We start from the raw sequence: 16,934 nt of genomic DNA, 5'->3' as shown, positions 1-16,934 counted from the left end.
TCAAATCCAAAAACTCAAACATGTGGGGCCCACCCTTTGACCAAGCATTGTTCCTTGTGGGTATGTCTTCTTCTTTATTCATTTTTTACAATAAATAAAAGATTGACTCTTTCTCTATGTCAGTATGTCTTCTTCTTTGTTCCTTGTAGCTTTAGTGTTTGATAGCAAACAAACTATATCACTTCAGACAACTACTATTTTTTCCATTGATGAGAAAAAAGTTTTGTGCTTGAGAACGACTAAAACCAATGGCTGAAACAAGTACCAGAAACAATGAAAAGTTGTGGTGGATCTACCCACTTGGTTTCTGAAACTATGAAAAAACGGTGGTGGTGGTTTTCAACTTATCTCGCTGTCGTCCTTCACCTATCTGAGCTTTAGCCGTCGCGAGTTCGCTGAGGTGGGTCTTAGTAGGCGTGGCTGGGCTAAGGGTTGAGAAGTGTGAGGAGCTCTGAGCTTTGATTTGGGAATGGTATGATTTTTGTGTGGGTTGCTTTTTGGCGTGAAGGAGCCATTGGTCAGGTGAGTTAAAAAGAGCTTGACATGACAATGCTCTAACAGTGGCCCCCTCAGTTACGTATGTATTTACAAAAATATCATCATAACTCAGTTTTTATAATTCAAAACCACCTTAAATTTGTTTTCAGTTTTTGTAACTCATTACTCAAATATGTGAGAATTGAGTGATGAAAACAAAATTAGAAAACAATGTCAAACAAGCTCCATCTTTGTAGGTCCTATCATTTTTTAGTAATGAGTGATGGGGAAAAAAAAAATCCAATCAGCCCCTAATTCATATTAAACTAATTAATACTACTTTGGAAAGTCCCCAAAAACGTGGGACGGTTGAAATGAGAGTATGGGTTCAAATCTCCTCTTAAGTAAAGAAAGTTTTTAATGTATAATATCAAAAATTCATATTTTTTTGGAAGGATTCAATTTCGCGAGGAATGAAGAGGATGTTTTAAATGGCACAAGCATCATATGCCTCAGCCGAACGACTATTCGTTTTGAAATGGTCTTTTTCTCTTTAAAAGGAACAAGATTGTGTATTCCAAATTGTTCTCATAGAGCGGAAAAATAATCACTTGCAGCTGCATAAAGAGAGACATTTATTAAAGAGAAACAATTTGCTGCCAACAATTATTCATTTTTCTCTCCCTCCGTCTTTTTGGGTCAAAAATAACTTTTACCCCCTTTAGTATTTTGTCATATGATTAATGAATATATATAGAGAGGTACATGGTCATATACACTTATGGTTGTCAAATTCCTTATTTGAATCCTACGATTTTACAATCTCACTTGCCCAAAATGATCCGGATCTTTCAAGTATCTTTGCAATTATTTAAGTTCGGTAGGATCACACGATTCTGACGATCCCAAACGACCTTTATTTCTTGTAATATTTTTTAACTCGATAGAGGGCTTAGTTAGAATTAAATGAAAAATAAAATCTCGATTGACCAAGTTTTTTCACTCTAATGTAAAGAAAGTGTCAGTTGAACCCAAATAAAAGACATTCCAATAGTGTCATGTTTTGAGATTTTTGGCTTCTTTAAATGATGCTTACAAATGAATATAGTGATGTATAATAATTATATCAATGAATATATAATTTATGTGATTATTTAACATACCAATGTGTATTTTTTGTTTTTTTTTTCAAATAATGTAGGATCTTACGATCCACAATCCGATCTTACGATCCACAATCCAATCCTACGATCCACGATCTCACCTACCTCCCACGATCCTATATAGGATCTCGATTTTGACAACTTTGTATACACTTGTTATGGGTCAAGACAAAAAGAGGCCAAAACTTTCCTCTGCCGCCAACAGAACATTTTCTCTGCCAGTAACCATGAATTTACAGAATGTAAATACTAATAGAAGCCAATTGGAAAATGTACCATTTGGAAAGTTCATTGCTAGATGTGAAAAGAAATTTGCATAACCTGCAACCAAACAAGGCAATTTCATTGAGCAGACAGTCTATTTTAGCTGAATTAATTAAGATATTATACCAAAATCACAAATAAACTTCATAGCAAATGGCTATATTTTCAACTGGAACATCACTTTGCATACACAAATTTCCTCTTCTTTTATTTTTTGTTGTTTTCCATAATTCAATCAACAGGGTGCAATTTGATGATAAAAATTTACAACATCTTTCTAATTATATTTATATTAGAAACAATATTTCTCTACCAAGAGCCTTGTATATTAGTGATATTGACTAGTCTCCTTTATGATGAAAAAACCATAGTTCGAATCCCCCCCTCCCCTACTTGTAACAATTTATCAAAAGAAATGACAGTTCTCTAATATCGGGTTCAACCATTGATCTAGCCGTTCAACCAATGACCCAGTGACCCAATCCCTTGACTGGGTTGATGCCTGGATGAGGTTTAAAAACTTAGATTTAATACTTTTAAAACAGGTTTAAATCACCTTGTCTCCTAACCAGTAGTCAACCAGAAATAAGTAAGTCCATAAAAACAACCATAATAATCACCAGTGAAATGGTTCAACAGATCACAACACAACTCACTTGTGAAAAAACTTCCAAACTCAAAGTTGCAGTTTAAAGAGTGCAACAAAGTGAAGTCTTTGTTAAGGTGCAATCATATAAATTTTACAGCACAGAAACCCACACTATGATGAACAATTTTTTTTTTGCTCAATGGGAAAGCAAGTACTTAAAAGGGATAACAGTGCCCGCATGCAACCATAAAGATATATCAAGGCAGAATTATAAAGTGGAAAGGGATTTCTAGAATTACTTGTTAAAAGAAGCACCAAAAGCTACTTCTTTGCAAGCTCTGTTGCATATCAAGGATTGAAGAAACCTGAACCACCAATATTGATAGCAATTATCACTGATATACATGTAATGACCGCAAGCCAAAGTAACGCTGACCCTGCAATTGGCAAGTTTTTGATAGTGATCAGCACACACAGCATAAATGAATCATAAATAGTGAACTGTTGATATTAACCACATATGAGAGTTCATATTAAAGCAAACACCTCTAGAACCTTCAGAATCATCAATGTTATTCAAGGGGATGGATTCAGCATTAAGACCACGTGGTCTTGGTATTGTCGATCCTTTAGTTAAGACATCATCCAAAACTTTGCTATTTCCTGTTTCAGATGAGACTATCCCTTGAAATTCTTCACTCACAATCAATGCTGCTAGAACATCCATAAAAGATTCTTTATCTGTTTCATTTGAAGAATCTCCTCTCTTCTCATAAGTACCATTCGGTTGATCAGAATCAAACAATTCATCATCCGAAGCATCCACATCAGTGGAATCTGCCTCAGTCCTCTCATCTTCTTCATCCTCTACATAAGCTTTATATGTCATCCGAAGTAGTATCTCCCCAGAAGACCCCTTTCTAAACAGTCCCCAACCTCCTCGTAAGGCCACAATTTTGTCTGTTGGTACAGTGTCTTGGAGAGATCCCAAATCAATCTGGACATATTATTATATCAGATGCAGATAGGAAAGTTTAAAATTTTGACCCTATAGTCTATAAAATTCTCTTATTAAAACTTTCTCCTTATCAATTTCTCCATGAATGCAGTCAAGTTTGTGCATGAGCTCAATACTGTTGGTCTATATTACATCCCCAAAGGCAAAGTCAATTTCAATTTTCTATGGATTTTTTTATTATTTTATTGGTGACTCAGTTTCCCAAAAAGAATATAAAGAACTGGAAAATTGAGAGGTTCGAGATTCTAAGACTGGACCATGATGGCAAATAAACAGAATAAATTTGTAAAAATTGATTAGAAAAAAAATATCTATGAAGTACAAAATAAAGCATAAACAAAAATAAAATAAAATCACAATTAATCCTTCAGGCTTCAAGTACAAAACATAATTGTATAAACAAACAAAAAATTTCAAAATTTCACATTCAGTCACGTCAAGTACATAAAGTCACACTTAAAGTATATGATTTTAGTTATAATCTTTTTTCACCATAAAATTATACATTTTGCTTTTTAAAATGGTTAATTACAAAGTAAGGGGAAAGCTTATTTATTTTATTGGTATGTGCCATATTAACTAGCAATTTTTTAACCTGTCCTTAATCCCCCAATATACCTATCCCCTTTAAATTAACTTTGAATATATTAGGCCATGCTTGGATTTTTTATTTCATCACTCCTCACTCCTCACTCAATTTTCGTCACTCATCACTCATCACTCATCACTTAAAATACCCCAACTCCCTACACGAAGTCTGTTTGGCACCATCACTCAACTTGTCATCACTCAAATATTTTTACTATTTTGTGGGACCCATGCCTGACTCACTCACAGCCCCTAATAACTCTCTCTCTCTCTCTCATGTATTTCTTTTTGGTCTTTTCTGCATTGGGTTGTATGCTATGATGCACGGACACGACACGGACACAGCACGGGGATTCGGCAATTTTTGAAAAATAAGGACACGACACGGCGTGGACACGGCAATTAAATAATTAATTAAATTTTATATTTAAACATATTTTTAAATATTTTTAGACATAAAATACATTTATATCTAGAATTTAAATTATGTAAGGACTACACAAAAACAAAAATCACTAAATTCATAATAAATATTATAATTTATAAGGAAAAATAAAAGGCTGAGTGAAGAAAAAAAAAATTAAAAAAAATCATAATAATAACTAATAAGTATAACACAGTGACCTATACGTGGGATTAAAAAAAAAAAAAAAAAAGATCACAAAACGCGTTATAAGTTATAACACAAAACACGTTATAAGTTATAACACAAAACGCGTTAGTTAAATAGTAACCCAATCAGAATCAGATTCACCCAAATATCTGAAAGAAAGAAAAAAAAAAAACAGAGAGAGAGAAGAGAAATGGATGGACCCGTTGTCTACGCCGAGAGAGAGAGAGAGATCGGAAGCGACAGGGGCGGCATCGACGACGATGGAGCTCGCCGATCGGCCCGAGATAGCTCCGGCGAGGGACAGAGGACAGCGGCAGCGGGCAGAGGTCAGAGGGAGGGTGGGTTTCAAATTTGAGATGTGGGTTTCAAAATCTGTGATTTTCTTCCTTTTTTCTTTTTTTTTTTCATTGTTGGCGTGTCGGACGTGTCGGAGCCGCGTCGGAGCCGTGTCGGAGATGTGAATAAATAAATAAAAAATAAATAATAAAAAAAAAAGACTGCTCGGACACCAGAGTCCAGCGAGTCGTACCGGTCCCGGTGTCCGATACGTGTTGGACACCGACACGTTGCCAAAAATGGCGTGTCGGTGCAACCTAGATTGTATGGAGACCTCCCTCCACCCTCTTCGACCGACAGAGACAAGCCCAGCAACACCACCGTCTGGTCCAACAGCGCCAAGATGGCTCCGCCAACTCTCTACAAGTCCTCTTCGGTCTTCGCTCTGCCGCAAACCATTCTCAAATCTCAAACCAAGGCCAAAACCCCCAATCTGGCACTGGCGGCACAGCCGAAGAGCATGACGTCGTTTGCGGCTTCGGCAATGCCATCGCTGATGCAAGAAGACTCGGTGCAGCCGGCATTGGTTGGGGTGACGTTGGTGATCGAGGAGTACGATCCGGCAAGGCCGAATGACTACGAGGAGTACAGGAGGGAGAGGAAGAAGAGGGCGATGGAGGCAGAGGTGCGGAGGGAGCTCGAACCCAGCGAAAAAAAAATAATAAATAAAAATTAAAATTAAAAAACCTGGAAACCCGAACCCAGTGAAAGAAGAAGTAGTGTGAAAGGAAAAAGAAAAAAAAAAGAAAAAGAAGAAGATCACTAGCCGAACCCAGTGAGAAAAAATAAAATAAAAAAGTGGCCAAAAGTTGCGGCTGACCTAACTAACGGGTCACTCAGTTAATGTTTAATTACGAAAATGCCATTGAAAAAATAATTATGAAAACTGAAAATACCTAAAATGTGTTTTCAGTTTCCATAACTCATCACTCAAAAATCAGAGTTATGAGTGATGGAAACAAAAACTGGAAACAAAATCCAAACAGCCTTCTTAGTCATGGGTCTCACCATTTTTGAGTTATGAGTTATAGAAACAGCAAATCCAAACAGCCCCTTAGTTTTTCATTTAAATGTATCAGAAAGCATGTGTTGCTTAGTGATTAGCTTGAAAGGTAAGACATGGAGGGCTACCTTAGTTCGAACTTGAAAATTCCACTTACGCATTTTCCAAAAATAGATAATTGATCTAAGCCACAGTTAAACCACAAACAATGTCACCGACCAGCTGGTTCAACCACGGTTCAAATGATTCTTATAACTTATTTGTACTATACTATCCAATGTTTTGAAAACCAGTCTGGTTTTCAAAACATTGGATAGTATAGTATTAGACTGGTTTTCAAAACATTGGATAGTATAGTATTAGCGTACTAGTTATATATGTTTCTACAGTAGTTTTTTTTTTTTAATATAAATTTTAACACACTCATATGAATATACATAATAGAAATTAGGGCTACAAGGAATAATGAGTTTCATATAGCATGTTGATGTTGTTGGCAATGGCATAAGGGCTTTTAGTAGTCCTATTTAAGAAACTACGTTAAAATTCCAATTGACAACCTCATAATTACCAAATATGTTAATTAATTAAGTTACGCAACCATCCAAAATTCCTTGAAGAAAAAAATAACTTACCTCCCCTACTCCAATAGTCAAATCTGTGAATCCTAGAGAATCCTTTACTTGGATGTACAATTTTTGTTTTCTAGGGTTTGCAACAAGCATATGAAAATCCTGCCAAAAGTCACATATACATGATCAATAGTAGTTCAGCTTTCAGATTTGAATAAAGTTGGATGATGTAATGAATAGCTTCTTGCATGTATTTTAATTAAAATAACCAGAAAACTTCACCTGATTCCATATTGGCTCACCAGGTGGCCCAATGACTGTGGTTTGGCTATTCTTTTTACTACGTATAATTTGATCTCCCAGGCTTAGAACAACATATGGATCTGTTTTGCCTGACAAGAAACGGAGAAAATAGGACATAGAAAGGGATCAAAAGAGGACATAGAAACGAATCAAAGGATCATGTTCACATACCATATGATATTAACATTTTTTAGAAAACAAATGTGGAAGTTTAACATTAATTCATTAAGAAAACAGGAATTCTCATTGGAAAAAAGAGATATAATTGTTACCAATATAAACATAAGACAGATTCCGAGCATCTACAAGAGTCACTGACAATTCTCCAGTAAAATCTTTGTTCCCTTCTTGCATTTCTCCTGGTTTAAAATCATTTGCAACAGGTCCAACTGCTTTTCCTTTTTGAAAATCTAAAACAATCTTCTTTGGACGTACAAAAAGCCGAGGCAAATCCTCAGTGAGAAGTTTTGTCAAAAACCTAGAGAAATGTAATTAAGAATAAGTCAGATAGTGGACAATATGTATAACAGGCATACAAAGGCAAAAGAAATGGATGATGCACATCCAGAGTAAATATGAAGTTATCAGAAAATTTAAGGGAGGAGATTATGCCTTTAGGTATTACTGGGAAACACTTATACATTTGACAGAAGAATACCACTACAATCACCCAATCACGAGAGAGAGAGAGAGAGAGAGAGTTTGATATGATGTGATGATATGTTAAAACATACCATCAAGTATAAGATTTCACCCATTTTTACTGATGTGATCAGTTGCATAAAAACTAGTGGCAAGCCATACTGGATTTTTTTTTTAATGTAAATTCAATTAATGGATTGACCAATTATATTTATATATCTCTCTCACACACACATACACATGTAAATATCTACATGAGAGATGGATTTGAAATTTCACGGCTAAATCATGAAGAAAAAGCATTTAAAACAGTAAAAAAGAAAACAAAAGAAAAAAAAAATCATAAGGATAATTATTTCCAAAGAATTGAAGAAATCAGCTGATCTTTCATGCAATTTGAAGTGCTCTGAGAGTTATTGCTCATTTGGTTTTTCAAAGACAAGAATGCAATCATAAATTATAATCCCATGATATATAAATGAGAATTATGTCTCAAAGCATATGCAAGTGGAGCTCCCAAAAGAACTATTTCCTTCCTAGATTAATCAAATCAGTATGGGAAGCATATTATAGCATTTAAAACAAAAAACAGAAATAAATTATAAATCTACGCAAAAAAGACTACAATAATTGCATTTGCAAGGAGAATATGCTACAATTTATAATGACCAAGGGAGACAGAGTCCACTTACATTGAGAGAACAGGAATTGCTGATTTTGTCCAATGCACGCACAAAAGAAGGGGAAAAAAAAAAGAAGGAAACATGCATTAGTATCTTTATATCATGTAAAACAGCTTGTAGCTAGATACAGACAATTATGTAACACTATGCATGATGGATGCAATCACAAATTGTATCAAATATTAATTTAATATTTGACAAGTACAGGGAATTCTACCCATCCATACAAAAAGCTGTCTTCCAAGGTAAAGAAGACTTAGCAAATGTTATCACATGGGTGGACATGTTTTGAAAAAACAGATGCACTGTAACTTCAGCTGGCTTTCTGTTTCCTTCAATCATGTTAATCAGACTGATGGACTGCATAATATTAATTTAAAAGGACAAATCTTAATTTTTTTTTTTTTTTTACAACTGAACAGGCTTCTCAGCTTTAAAATATTCCCCTTCCTTATTACTTTATACCAATACCGAATGAAACAAACTTTTACCATGCAATGAGCCAAACCCAAACTATTAATAGAACTTTTTATAAGTTGGACAATTAGTGCTAGACTTGGACATGTACACCAGATCAACGGTATGAAATGGAGAGGATAAACTGAAGAATCATTCTCAGAATCTTCATGAGAGAGAAATTGATGGAGAGAGAATATAGATCTACTGATTAAACGAAATATATTCTTGAGATACTAACTTATTAGCAGCAAATTAAATCTTCTTTTTTTATTTATTTATTTTTTATAAGTTTCTGCTTCAGAGACATCACCCATGAAAAGATCGAGAGATAAGGTGAAAGCATTTTTTCTCTATTATTTTTTTTCGATTTTTTGTTTCTCTAGAAGAAAGGGCTCCAGTCTCTAACAGAGAGATGCATCTGGGGCTTCTGGAGTCTTCCAGAAACAAGTGGGCTATAATGAACATTCTCTCCTATTTTATATATATATAAAGGACATTAGCAATATTCTAAAATCTTGTTTGGCTGGAATTTTTCTCTCCATAAGTAAATTAATTAAAGAAATGCCAATGGGATGCCACCTAATTATACAAGATAGGAGTTCTTCTGACAAGATGAAAAAGTTTATATATAACTGTGAAGAGTCAATGGATCCTTAATTAAAACCGGAATGCTTTTTATTTTTTTAATTAAAAAAAAACTAGCAATTCAAGCAACTAAGGAGCTCAGGGGTGACTCACATGATCCTAAAGAGAACACTGCTTGGCTGGTAAATTTTGCTTGGTCAATATTAGAGTTTAGATTTGTTAATATCAAGGTCTATGGAAGTTTATAATGATAATACTGCTCTGAAGAGTCTTGGGGAACACTCTGTCTCTCTCACTTAGTTGATTAGAATCCAAAGGTTCTTATAGGACATGTAGTGAAAGGTCACTCCTAATAAACTAACCTGGACCTTAAAAATAAAAGTGGCATAAGAATATTACTATTCAAACAACAGAAACTTAATACTGACAACTTGCTTCTAAACCAAGCAGTCAGTCACTCATCTTTCTTAAATTCAATAACAATTCTAATCTTTTCCCAATTTCCCTTATTGTAGGTGAAGCCATATATCAAATTTTCTAGCAAATAGAAAACCAACCAATTCATCTATTGTTAGAAGCAACAAAACACTTTATAATCTTGTAACACTTTGGAGATTATCCCTTGTCATTCTCCCAAGAGTCTCTCTTGTTCTTTATTTCCTTTCATCACAAAGTTTTATTTGGTTATCAACCCAAATTTGAAAATGCGCCAGGAGAAACTTCACACTTGTAACTAATTTAGTAGCACACAAACTACAAAGGAAACCAATGACGGCCATACAATTATGACAAATCAAGTTGGAGAAGTGGACATACCCATTAAATTGAACAAGCGGAATGGAGACAATTCAAATTTTATTTTTGGAAGTGAAACAAAAGCCCACGAAGCAGCTCCCACCCAAGGCTCCGTTGGTATCAGCCGTAATTTGACCCAAAGCTCCCCATCAATGTCAAAATCTCGAACACCAACTGGCACGGCAATAGGGATAATACCAAATTTCAGTGACAGCATTAGCAGCATACGAGCACCACCGGTATACCGAAGCCCTATTTGGTACCTAGATGACATCAATAGATTTAGAAAAATAAGTTTGATACAATATCTCATGTCAATGAACCCAGAACTCCAAACAAACATGTTGATCAAAGTACTGTTTTTTTGATAATTCAAATGTTTTCCTCATAACTACAAGGCTCTTGGCAACATGTCAATCAAAGACACAAAATTAAATTTGAGCATTTGATAATAAATATTGAATATTGAATAGTGTTGAGCAAAGTATTGAATAGCAGAAAGAAAAAATATAAACGAAGAGATAGTAACTGCAAATCATTGACACGACGTGAAGTGCGGCGCTCAACGTTCCTGACAGACAAGGGGTCATCACCTAAGGAGAACTGTTTGATCTCAACTCTCTCCACATAATCAGGCTTCTGCAAGTTATCAATGACAGGCTGCAGCAAACCAATGAGCCAATTCTCAATCCCACCTCTATAAACCTTCCACAACTTTACCAACACCATGTTCACCCATTCCACCGACTCTTTCCTCTGCAAGTCCTTTTCCAAGAGCAAAGAAAAGCTAGTGGGAACCTGGGGCCAAGCGCCACCGCCACCGCCACCGCCACCAAGGTGCCTTTGGTCGTCCTTGTTTCTCTTCCTGGAAGTCCATAACTTATCGAAAACAACACCAACGAAGAAGAAAAATACGAATAATCCTACAATGTTTCGATTGATGGGAGGAGATGGAATGGGGTGAATGACACCCAGTTGGGTTCTAAGCTTGTCAACAATTGGGTCTTCTTGGAAATTGGTAAAGTTGTTGTTTGGAATGGGAACTTGTTCTTGTTCTAGTTCTAGTGAGAATTCATCCACTTGGTCCAAGGTTTTAGCAGTTGGTCTCTTAGAAGAATAAGAATTGAGCGGTAATAACAAGTGTAAGGATTGTAAGTTAGTACTGTGGTTGTTGTTAAAATTGGTGGAATTAGAGGAAGAAGAAGAGAAAAGGATTGTTTTTTGTTGTTGTTGGTGGTGGTGATGACGGGGAAAGATAGAAACCAGAACTAGTTGTTGTTGTTTTTTTCTTCGTTTGGAGAAAGGAAAAGGGATGATGGGATTGAAGAAGCGTTTACAAGATGGGCAGAAGAGGTGGGATTGGGAGAAATAGGAAGCAGCAGATGCAGATGAAGATGAAGATGAAGAAGCGGTGGGTTGTGGTTGTGGAATCATTTACTCGATTGATGTGTAAAAACATCAATAATAATACAGAGAATGCCCACACCCACACCCACAGGGTTGAGAAAGAGAGAGAAGCTAATTATAAAAGCCTGCGGAGGAGGAATGGATATTGGTGGTCGGTAGATCACTTTACTTCTTGTTTCTTTGTTTGATTTGGAGGAAAACTGCGCCTAATTGTTCCATTGTTTTAGAGAGAGAGAGATTTTGACAATTCACAATTTGTTTTCTGATTTGCTAATACAAATGCTAGCTAGATTCAAGGCCTCAAACCTGGAATACGTGGATAATTCTTCATTGTACTCCCTTTTTCTTTTTCTCTTTCTCTTTCTCCACCAAGTACCACGTGGGTCGGAGACTCGCCCGCCCTTCACTTTTTTTTTTTTTCTTTTTCTTTTTTTAAATAAAATACTATTAGTCAATTTGGTATAGGTCAATTTGATTCTTCTTATTTCATTTAATTTGGTAGAAAGTTTATAATTCATAATATTAGTAGCATGTCCATATTAATTAAAAATTCTATATAAAATAAATATTTTTTTAGATAATAACAAGATTTTAATGAAACTTTAATAGGCTTTCATTTAAATTATATTATAGAAATACTTTGCATAAATATGGCATGCAATGTTTAAATTTTATTATATTAAAATACAAAGTTATGTTAGTTGATTGAAATAACTTATATAAATTTTCAATTTCATTCTTAAATTCTTTTAAATTTTTGAAATATAATTTTAGTTAGAATAGAATTTTAAATTTCTTTAGACTTATGGTCCGATTGGATTAAGGGTAAGTAGAATAGAGTAGATTTAGCATAAAATTAGTTTATTTTTAGCCAACACTACTCTACTCCCCTCCACTCCCTTTCCTTCCCCCTCCATCCAATAGGTTATTAAGTTTTACCTAAACTGCAGTAGAATTTGAAATTTCTTGAAACTTAACTAATAATCTTTTACCTAAAATGGATTGTCCTAATCAATGCAAATATAACCATTTGTGGCAGAGAGAAGATAGTTACTTAGCTTAATTATATTTTCTAGACCCAACTTTTATTAGTATATATATACTGATGATGCAATGCAAGGTTTAATCAATAATCATATAAAAAATAATAAAAGAAAATTGCAAATTATACCCCTAAAGTTTTGGAGTATTTACATTTTACACCTTGAAGTTTTAGAATGTGGATTTTACCCCCTGAAGTTTGAGGTGTTTGGATTTTACACCTTAATTTCAAAATTTGGATTTTACCCTCTAAAATTTGGAAGTGTTCGAATTTTACACCCCTAAATTTCTAAAATTTGCGGGTGTAAAATCCAAACACTTCCAAAATTTAAAGGGTAAAATCTAAACATCCCTAAAATTTAAGAGGTAAACTCTAAATTCTGAAATGTTAGGATGTAAAATACAAACACCCTCAAACTTTAGGAGGTAAAATCCATATTTTGAAATTTCAGAGTGTAAAATCCAAATGCCCCAAACTTTAGGAGTGTAATTTGCAATTTACCCAAATACTAATAAGGTATAAGGAAAAATCATTTTGATGTTAATGTATAATGTTTTAAAAAGAGTAGAAATCAACATAAACATAAGGTAGGGTAGGGTGGAGAGGTTGGAATAGAATGTTGATGAGGTGTACTGAATTGGAAAGAGGCGGATAAGTCCTATAGATAAAGTAGTAATAATCTATATATACTAGTTAAAGGCACGTGCGTTGTACGGTTTTATTATAAATTTATATATATATATATATATATATAATATGATAACACCTCAATGAAAAATTATCTTCTAACACACCAATTATGCTATAACTAGCCTCTGAGCACGCGTGTCAAAGGCTCTTCTATTTTTTGGAGAAAAAGTTAATAATTTGCATCTATTATAATTTGGGATTATTACATTTTTCAATCACAAAAAAACCTAGGAGTGTGATGAGTATTATGCCTTCATCACACTCCTAGGTTTTTTGTGATTGAAAAATGTAATAATCCCAAATTATAATGGATACAAATTATTAACTTTTTTCCCAAAAAATAGAAAAGCCTCTGAGCATGTAGAGCAATCATCACGCCAAAACACCCCCACGTTCATAAAAATAAATAAATAAATAAACTCCCCTCGGTTGAAATAGCACTCTTTACCCACTACCCAAAAAAAAAAATGGTTGAACTGCTCACAAACACAAATGCGTAATATTCATCACACCCGTAAGAATTTTTTGTAATTAGAAAATAAAGTAATTTCAAATTATAATGGATGCAAATTATTAAAGATAATAGAATAAGTTTGTTAGAGTTTGTGTTTGATTTAAATTGTGATGAGATCATTTTTTTCCCTGAAAATCCTATTAAAATTGTTCAAAATAAAGATAAAGATTTTTTAGAATTTAACTCTATCATGGACTCTTTAAAATCTAATCACCACACCATCAACTATTTAAATAAATAACTAAATAAAAAAAATTTAAAGCCAAAAACATATACAATGATGGCAAAAAGATTCTTAAAAAGAAAAAAAATACAAAGAAAGAAAAAAAAAAGTGAGGAAATAGAAAATAAAGATTTTTTAGAATATAACTCTATCATGGACTCTTTAAAATCTAATCACCACATCATCAACAATTTAAATAAATAACTAAATAAAAAAATAAATTTTAACGCCAAAAACATATACAATGATGGTAAAAAAAACTAAAAAACTTAAACACCAAAAACATATGTAATGATGGTAAAAAGAAAAAAAAAATACTAAGAAGGGAAAAAAAAAAAAGTGAGGAAATAGAAGGAAATAGTAATTGATCATTTATATTTTGATCATTAATCAGGGAGTATTGTAATAACTATTTTTATTTCAAATCAAATTAAAAAAAAAAAAAAAAGAGTTAACGTGACACATATAAAAAAACCAACGAAAAGAAAATAAGGAAAAACTTGCAAAAGATAGAATCTGAAAATTTATTGGTTGAATGCTTCTTTTGTAGCATAAGGTAGCCTTGTCTTTGGATCACAATACCTACAACATTAAATGACAATTCATTAAGAAGTACAGTGGTAGAGTATATGAAGGAACCATTCATTTCAAAATTACATTTTTTTTAAAAAAAAGTAGAGCTCAAAGAAAGTCAATCATAAACCAAAGAAAAAAAAACAAAGAGGAACTTGCAAAAAATAGAAACTGAAAATTTGTTGGAGCCTCCGACAATAAATGTCTTTAATCTGAAGAAAAAGAAAAGAGGATGTAGAACTAAACTAATTGTCTTCCATTTGAAAAATAATGAGAGATAGAAAGTGAGATAGAAACTGCAAAGCGTACGTGAGTTTGTGGGTTTTAAAGTCTAAGAGTTTTAATTTACATATTTATCCTCGTTAGTTGAAAACTTGTAAGTGGATATGATGAGGGTACTTTAGGTATCCAAAATGTGGAATCCAAACAAGAGAAACCCCTTAAATAGTAGTATAGATGAGACTTGTAGTTAGATGTATCAAATTTTTTACATTAGAATTTTGTATCTATTAGAAATAAAAAATAAAGGCAAACGACTATAGCATAGACAACCAAACAACCAAACTAATAGTTGTATATTTGAAAGACAAATCAAGTGCATTTAAAAAATACTTGCATGTAGGTCAGTGGTGGTGCTAGTGCTGGTGATGTCACTCATGTCTTGTATATCTTTAAAATAATGAACAACTGATTTTCTAAATTATAATACTTGCATGAATAAGGTTATTATGAAAAAATAAGAGAAAAATTAATTAAAATAAAATTGTATTTGATGACATAAAAATAATTTTATTATTTTACTTCAAAACCTACACCAAATCAAGACTCATAAGTTCATTATTTGCTTTAATATTAAGTACCTCTTACATTCTTGTGACTCTTACTCTATATTCCAACTATTTTTTTCCTTGTTGATTTTATTAAAGAGGAGATTGGAATATCCCTAAAGTACCCACCCATTAGATTTATAAGTCCTCATGGTCTTAGAAAAAGGCTTTCAAGACAGATTACCATGTCAAGACTATAGAACAAGTTTATGGTATAAACAAGGAGTACAGGACGTGCTACTTGTTATCCCCATCTGTCATATTAGCCCATAGGAAGCAAGGTCATAACTTCCTTCACATAGGTTTAGTCCAGGTTGGAGTTAAACCCCTCATCAGAAAAGGGTTGAACAATTCAATCCTCATAGCCCTCAGAGATACTCGTCATATCAGGTTTAATGACAACCTCTTAGGAACCATAGAAACTAGCCTTAGCAGTGGACCAGTTTATTTCGACTGTTTCCCTAATTTTGCTGTTCACATCCATGATGACAATGTCATCAAAGCCTTCACACTCAATATCAAGACCCACGGAACCCTCATGACGCAGGGAACTAGTCAGATTGCCTTGATAATCTCCTTAACCAAAAAGTCCAACAATTGGAAAATACTTCTCATCAAGGCAATGAGGAAGGTCCCTCATTTCAAAACCATTCTGATGATGAAACAGTTAACCCTACGGCTGATCTGATCTAAGAACCATCTGGAGAGAAGTTCTTAGATACCATCAGCAAGATTAACTTCCAGAAATGGCATTCCAAAGTCAGGATTGTCGTCTGCAAAGATTTTGAATTCGAGGTCATAGCCTTAATAGATTCAAGTGCTGGTTTTAACTGCATTCAAGAAGGAATCATTCCCTCCAAGTACTTCAAGAAGACTACGGAGCGATTGACATCCGCAAGTGGCGAAAAAAATGCAGATTGAATTCAAACTTCCAAAAGCCCATGTTTGTCAGGACAACATATGTTTCAAGACAACATTTGTCCTTGTCAAAAATATGTCAGATAAGGTCATTTTAGGAAACTTTTTCCTATGTATCTTATAACCTTTCACAGTAGATAGTAAAGGTCTTACTACCCATCCCTTTGGCTAGACTGTCAAGTTTGAGTTTCTTCGAGGACCAAAACCCAGGAATATTAATACCATCCAAGGCGCTCATGCCTCAAAAACCTTAAACCTGACAAGGGCTAAAGCCATACATCTTAAGTACCTTCAGGAGGAAATGAGATACAAGAAAGTTGAGGAACAGCGAACTTGTAAAACTCTCCAAGAAAAGATCAGAAAGTTCAAAGAAAAACTTAAGCAGGAAGTCTGCTCTGATCTACCACAACTTTTTGGCATAGAAAGAGACACGAGGTAGCTTTCCCATATGTCAAAGGTTTCAATGAAAAGGACATCCCTACCAAAGCTTGACCTATCCAAATGAACTAAGAACTTATGGATACTTGCAGAGCAGAAATAGAGGATCTCCTTAAAAAGGGAATTATCAGAAAGTCTAGATCACCCTAGTCTTGCCCAGCCTTTTATGTTCAGAAAAACGCTGAAATAGAAAGAGGTGTCCCTAGATTAGT

General features: G+C 34.0%; 1 protein-coding gene across 1 annotated transcript; it reads right to left on the bottom strand.

The window, feature by feature from the left end:
* Nucleotides 1-1,529: 1,529 nt before the first annotated feature.
* Nucleotides 1,530-11,811, bottom strand: LOC142629450 (uncharacterized). Its single transcript, XM_075803437.1, has 9 exons — nucleotides 10,620-11,811; nucleotides 10,112-10,353; nucleotides 8,261-8,279; nucleotides 7,199-7,404; nucleotides 6,906-7,015; nucleotides 6,687-6,785; nucleotides 3,040-3,490; nucleotides 2,793-2,930; nucleotides 1,530-1,961 (listed from the first exon to the last, which is right to left on the bottom strand). The coding sequence occupies exons 1-8, from the start codon at nucleotides 11,522-11,524 to the stop codon at nucleotides 2,842-2,844; spliced, it is 2,121 nt and encodes a 706-aa protein (XP_075659552.1). The 5' UTR covers nucleotides 11,525-11,811; the 3' UTR covers nucleotides 1,530-1,961; nucleotides 2,793-2,841.
* Nucleotides 11,812-16,934: the final 5,123 nt, after the last annotated feature.

This window comes from Castanea sativa, chromosome 3 (genome assembly GCF_040712315.1).
Source record: "Castanea sativa cultivar Marrone di Chiusa Pesio chromosome 3, ASM4071231v1".
Taxonomy (NCBI): Eukaryota; Viridiplantae; Streptophyta; class Magnoliopsida; order Fagales; family Fagaceae; genus Castanea; species Castanea sativa.
This window is presented reverse-complemented; position numbering and strand designations above follow the sequence as displayed.

Coding starts and splice junctions, on each gene's coding strand:
- LOC142629450 (XM_075803437.1), bottom strand. CDS start 11,524: ATGATTCCACAACCACAACCCACCGCTTCTTCATCTTCATCTTCATCT. Junction 10,354..10,619: donor CGTCGTGTCAATGATTTGCA/GTTACTATCTCT, acceptor GATGTCATCTAG/GTACCAAATAGGGCTTCGGT. Junction 6,786..6,905: donor GTGAGCCAATATGGAATCAG/GTGAAGTTTTCT, acceptor GACTTTTGGCAG/GATTTTCATATGCTTGTTGC.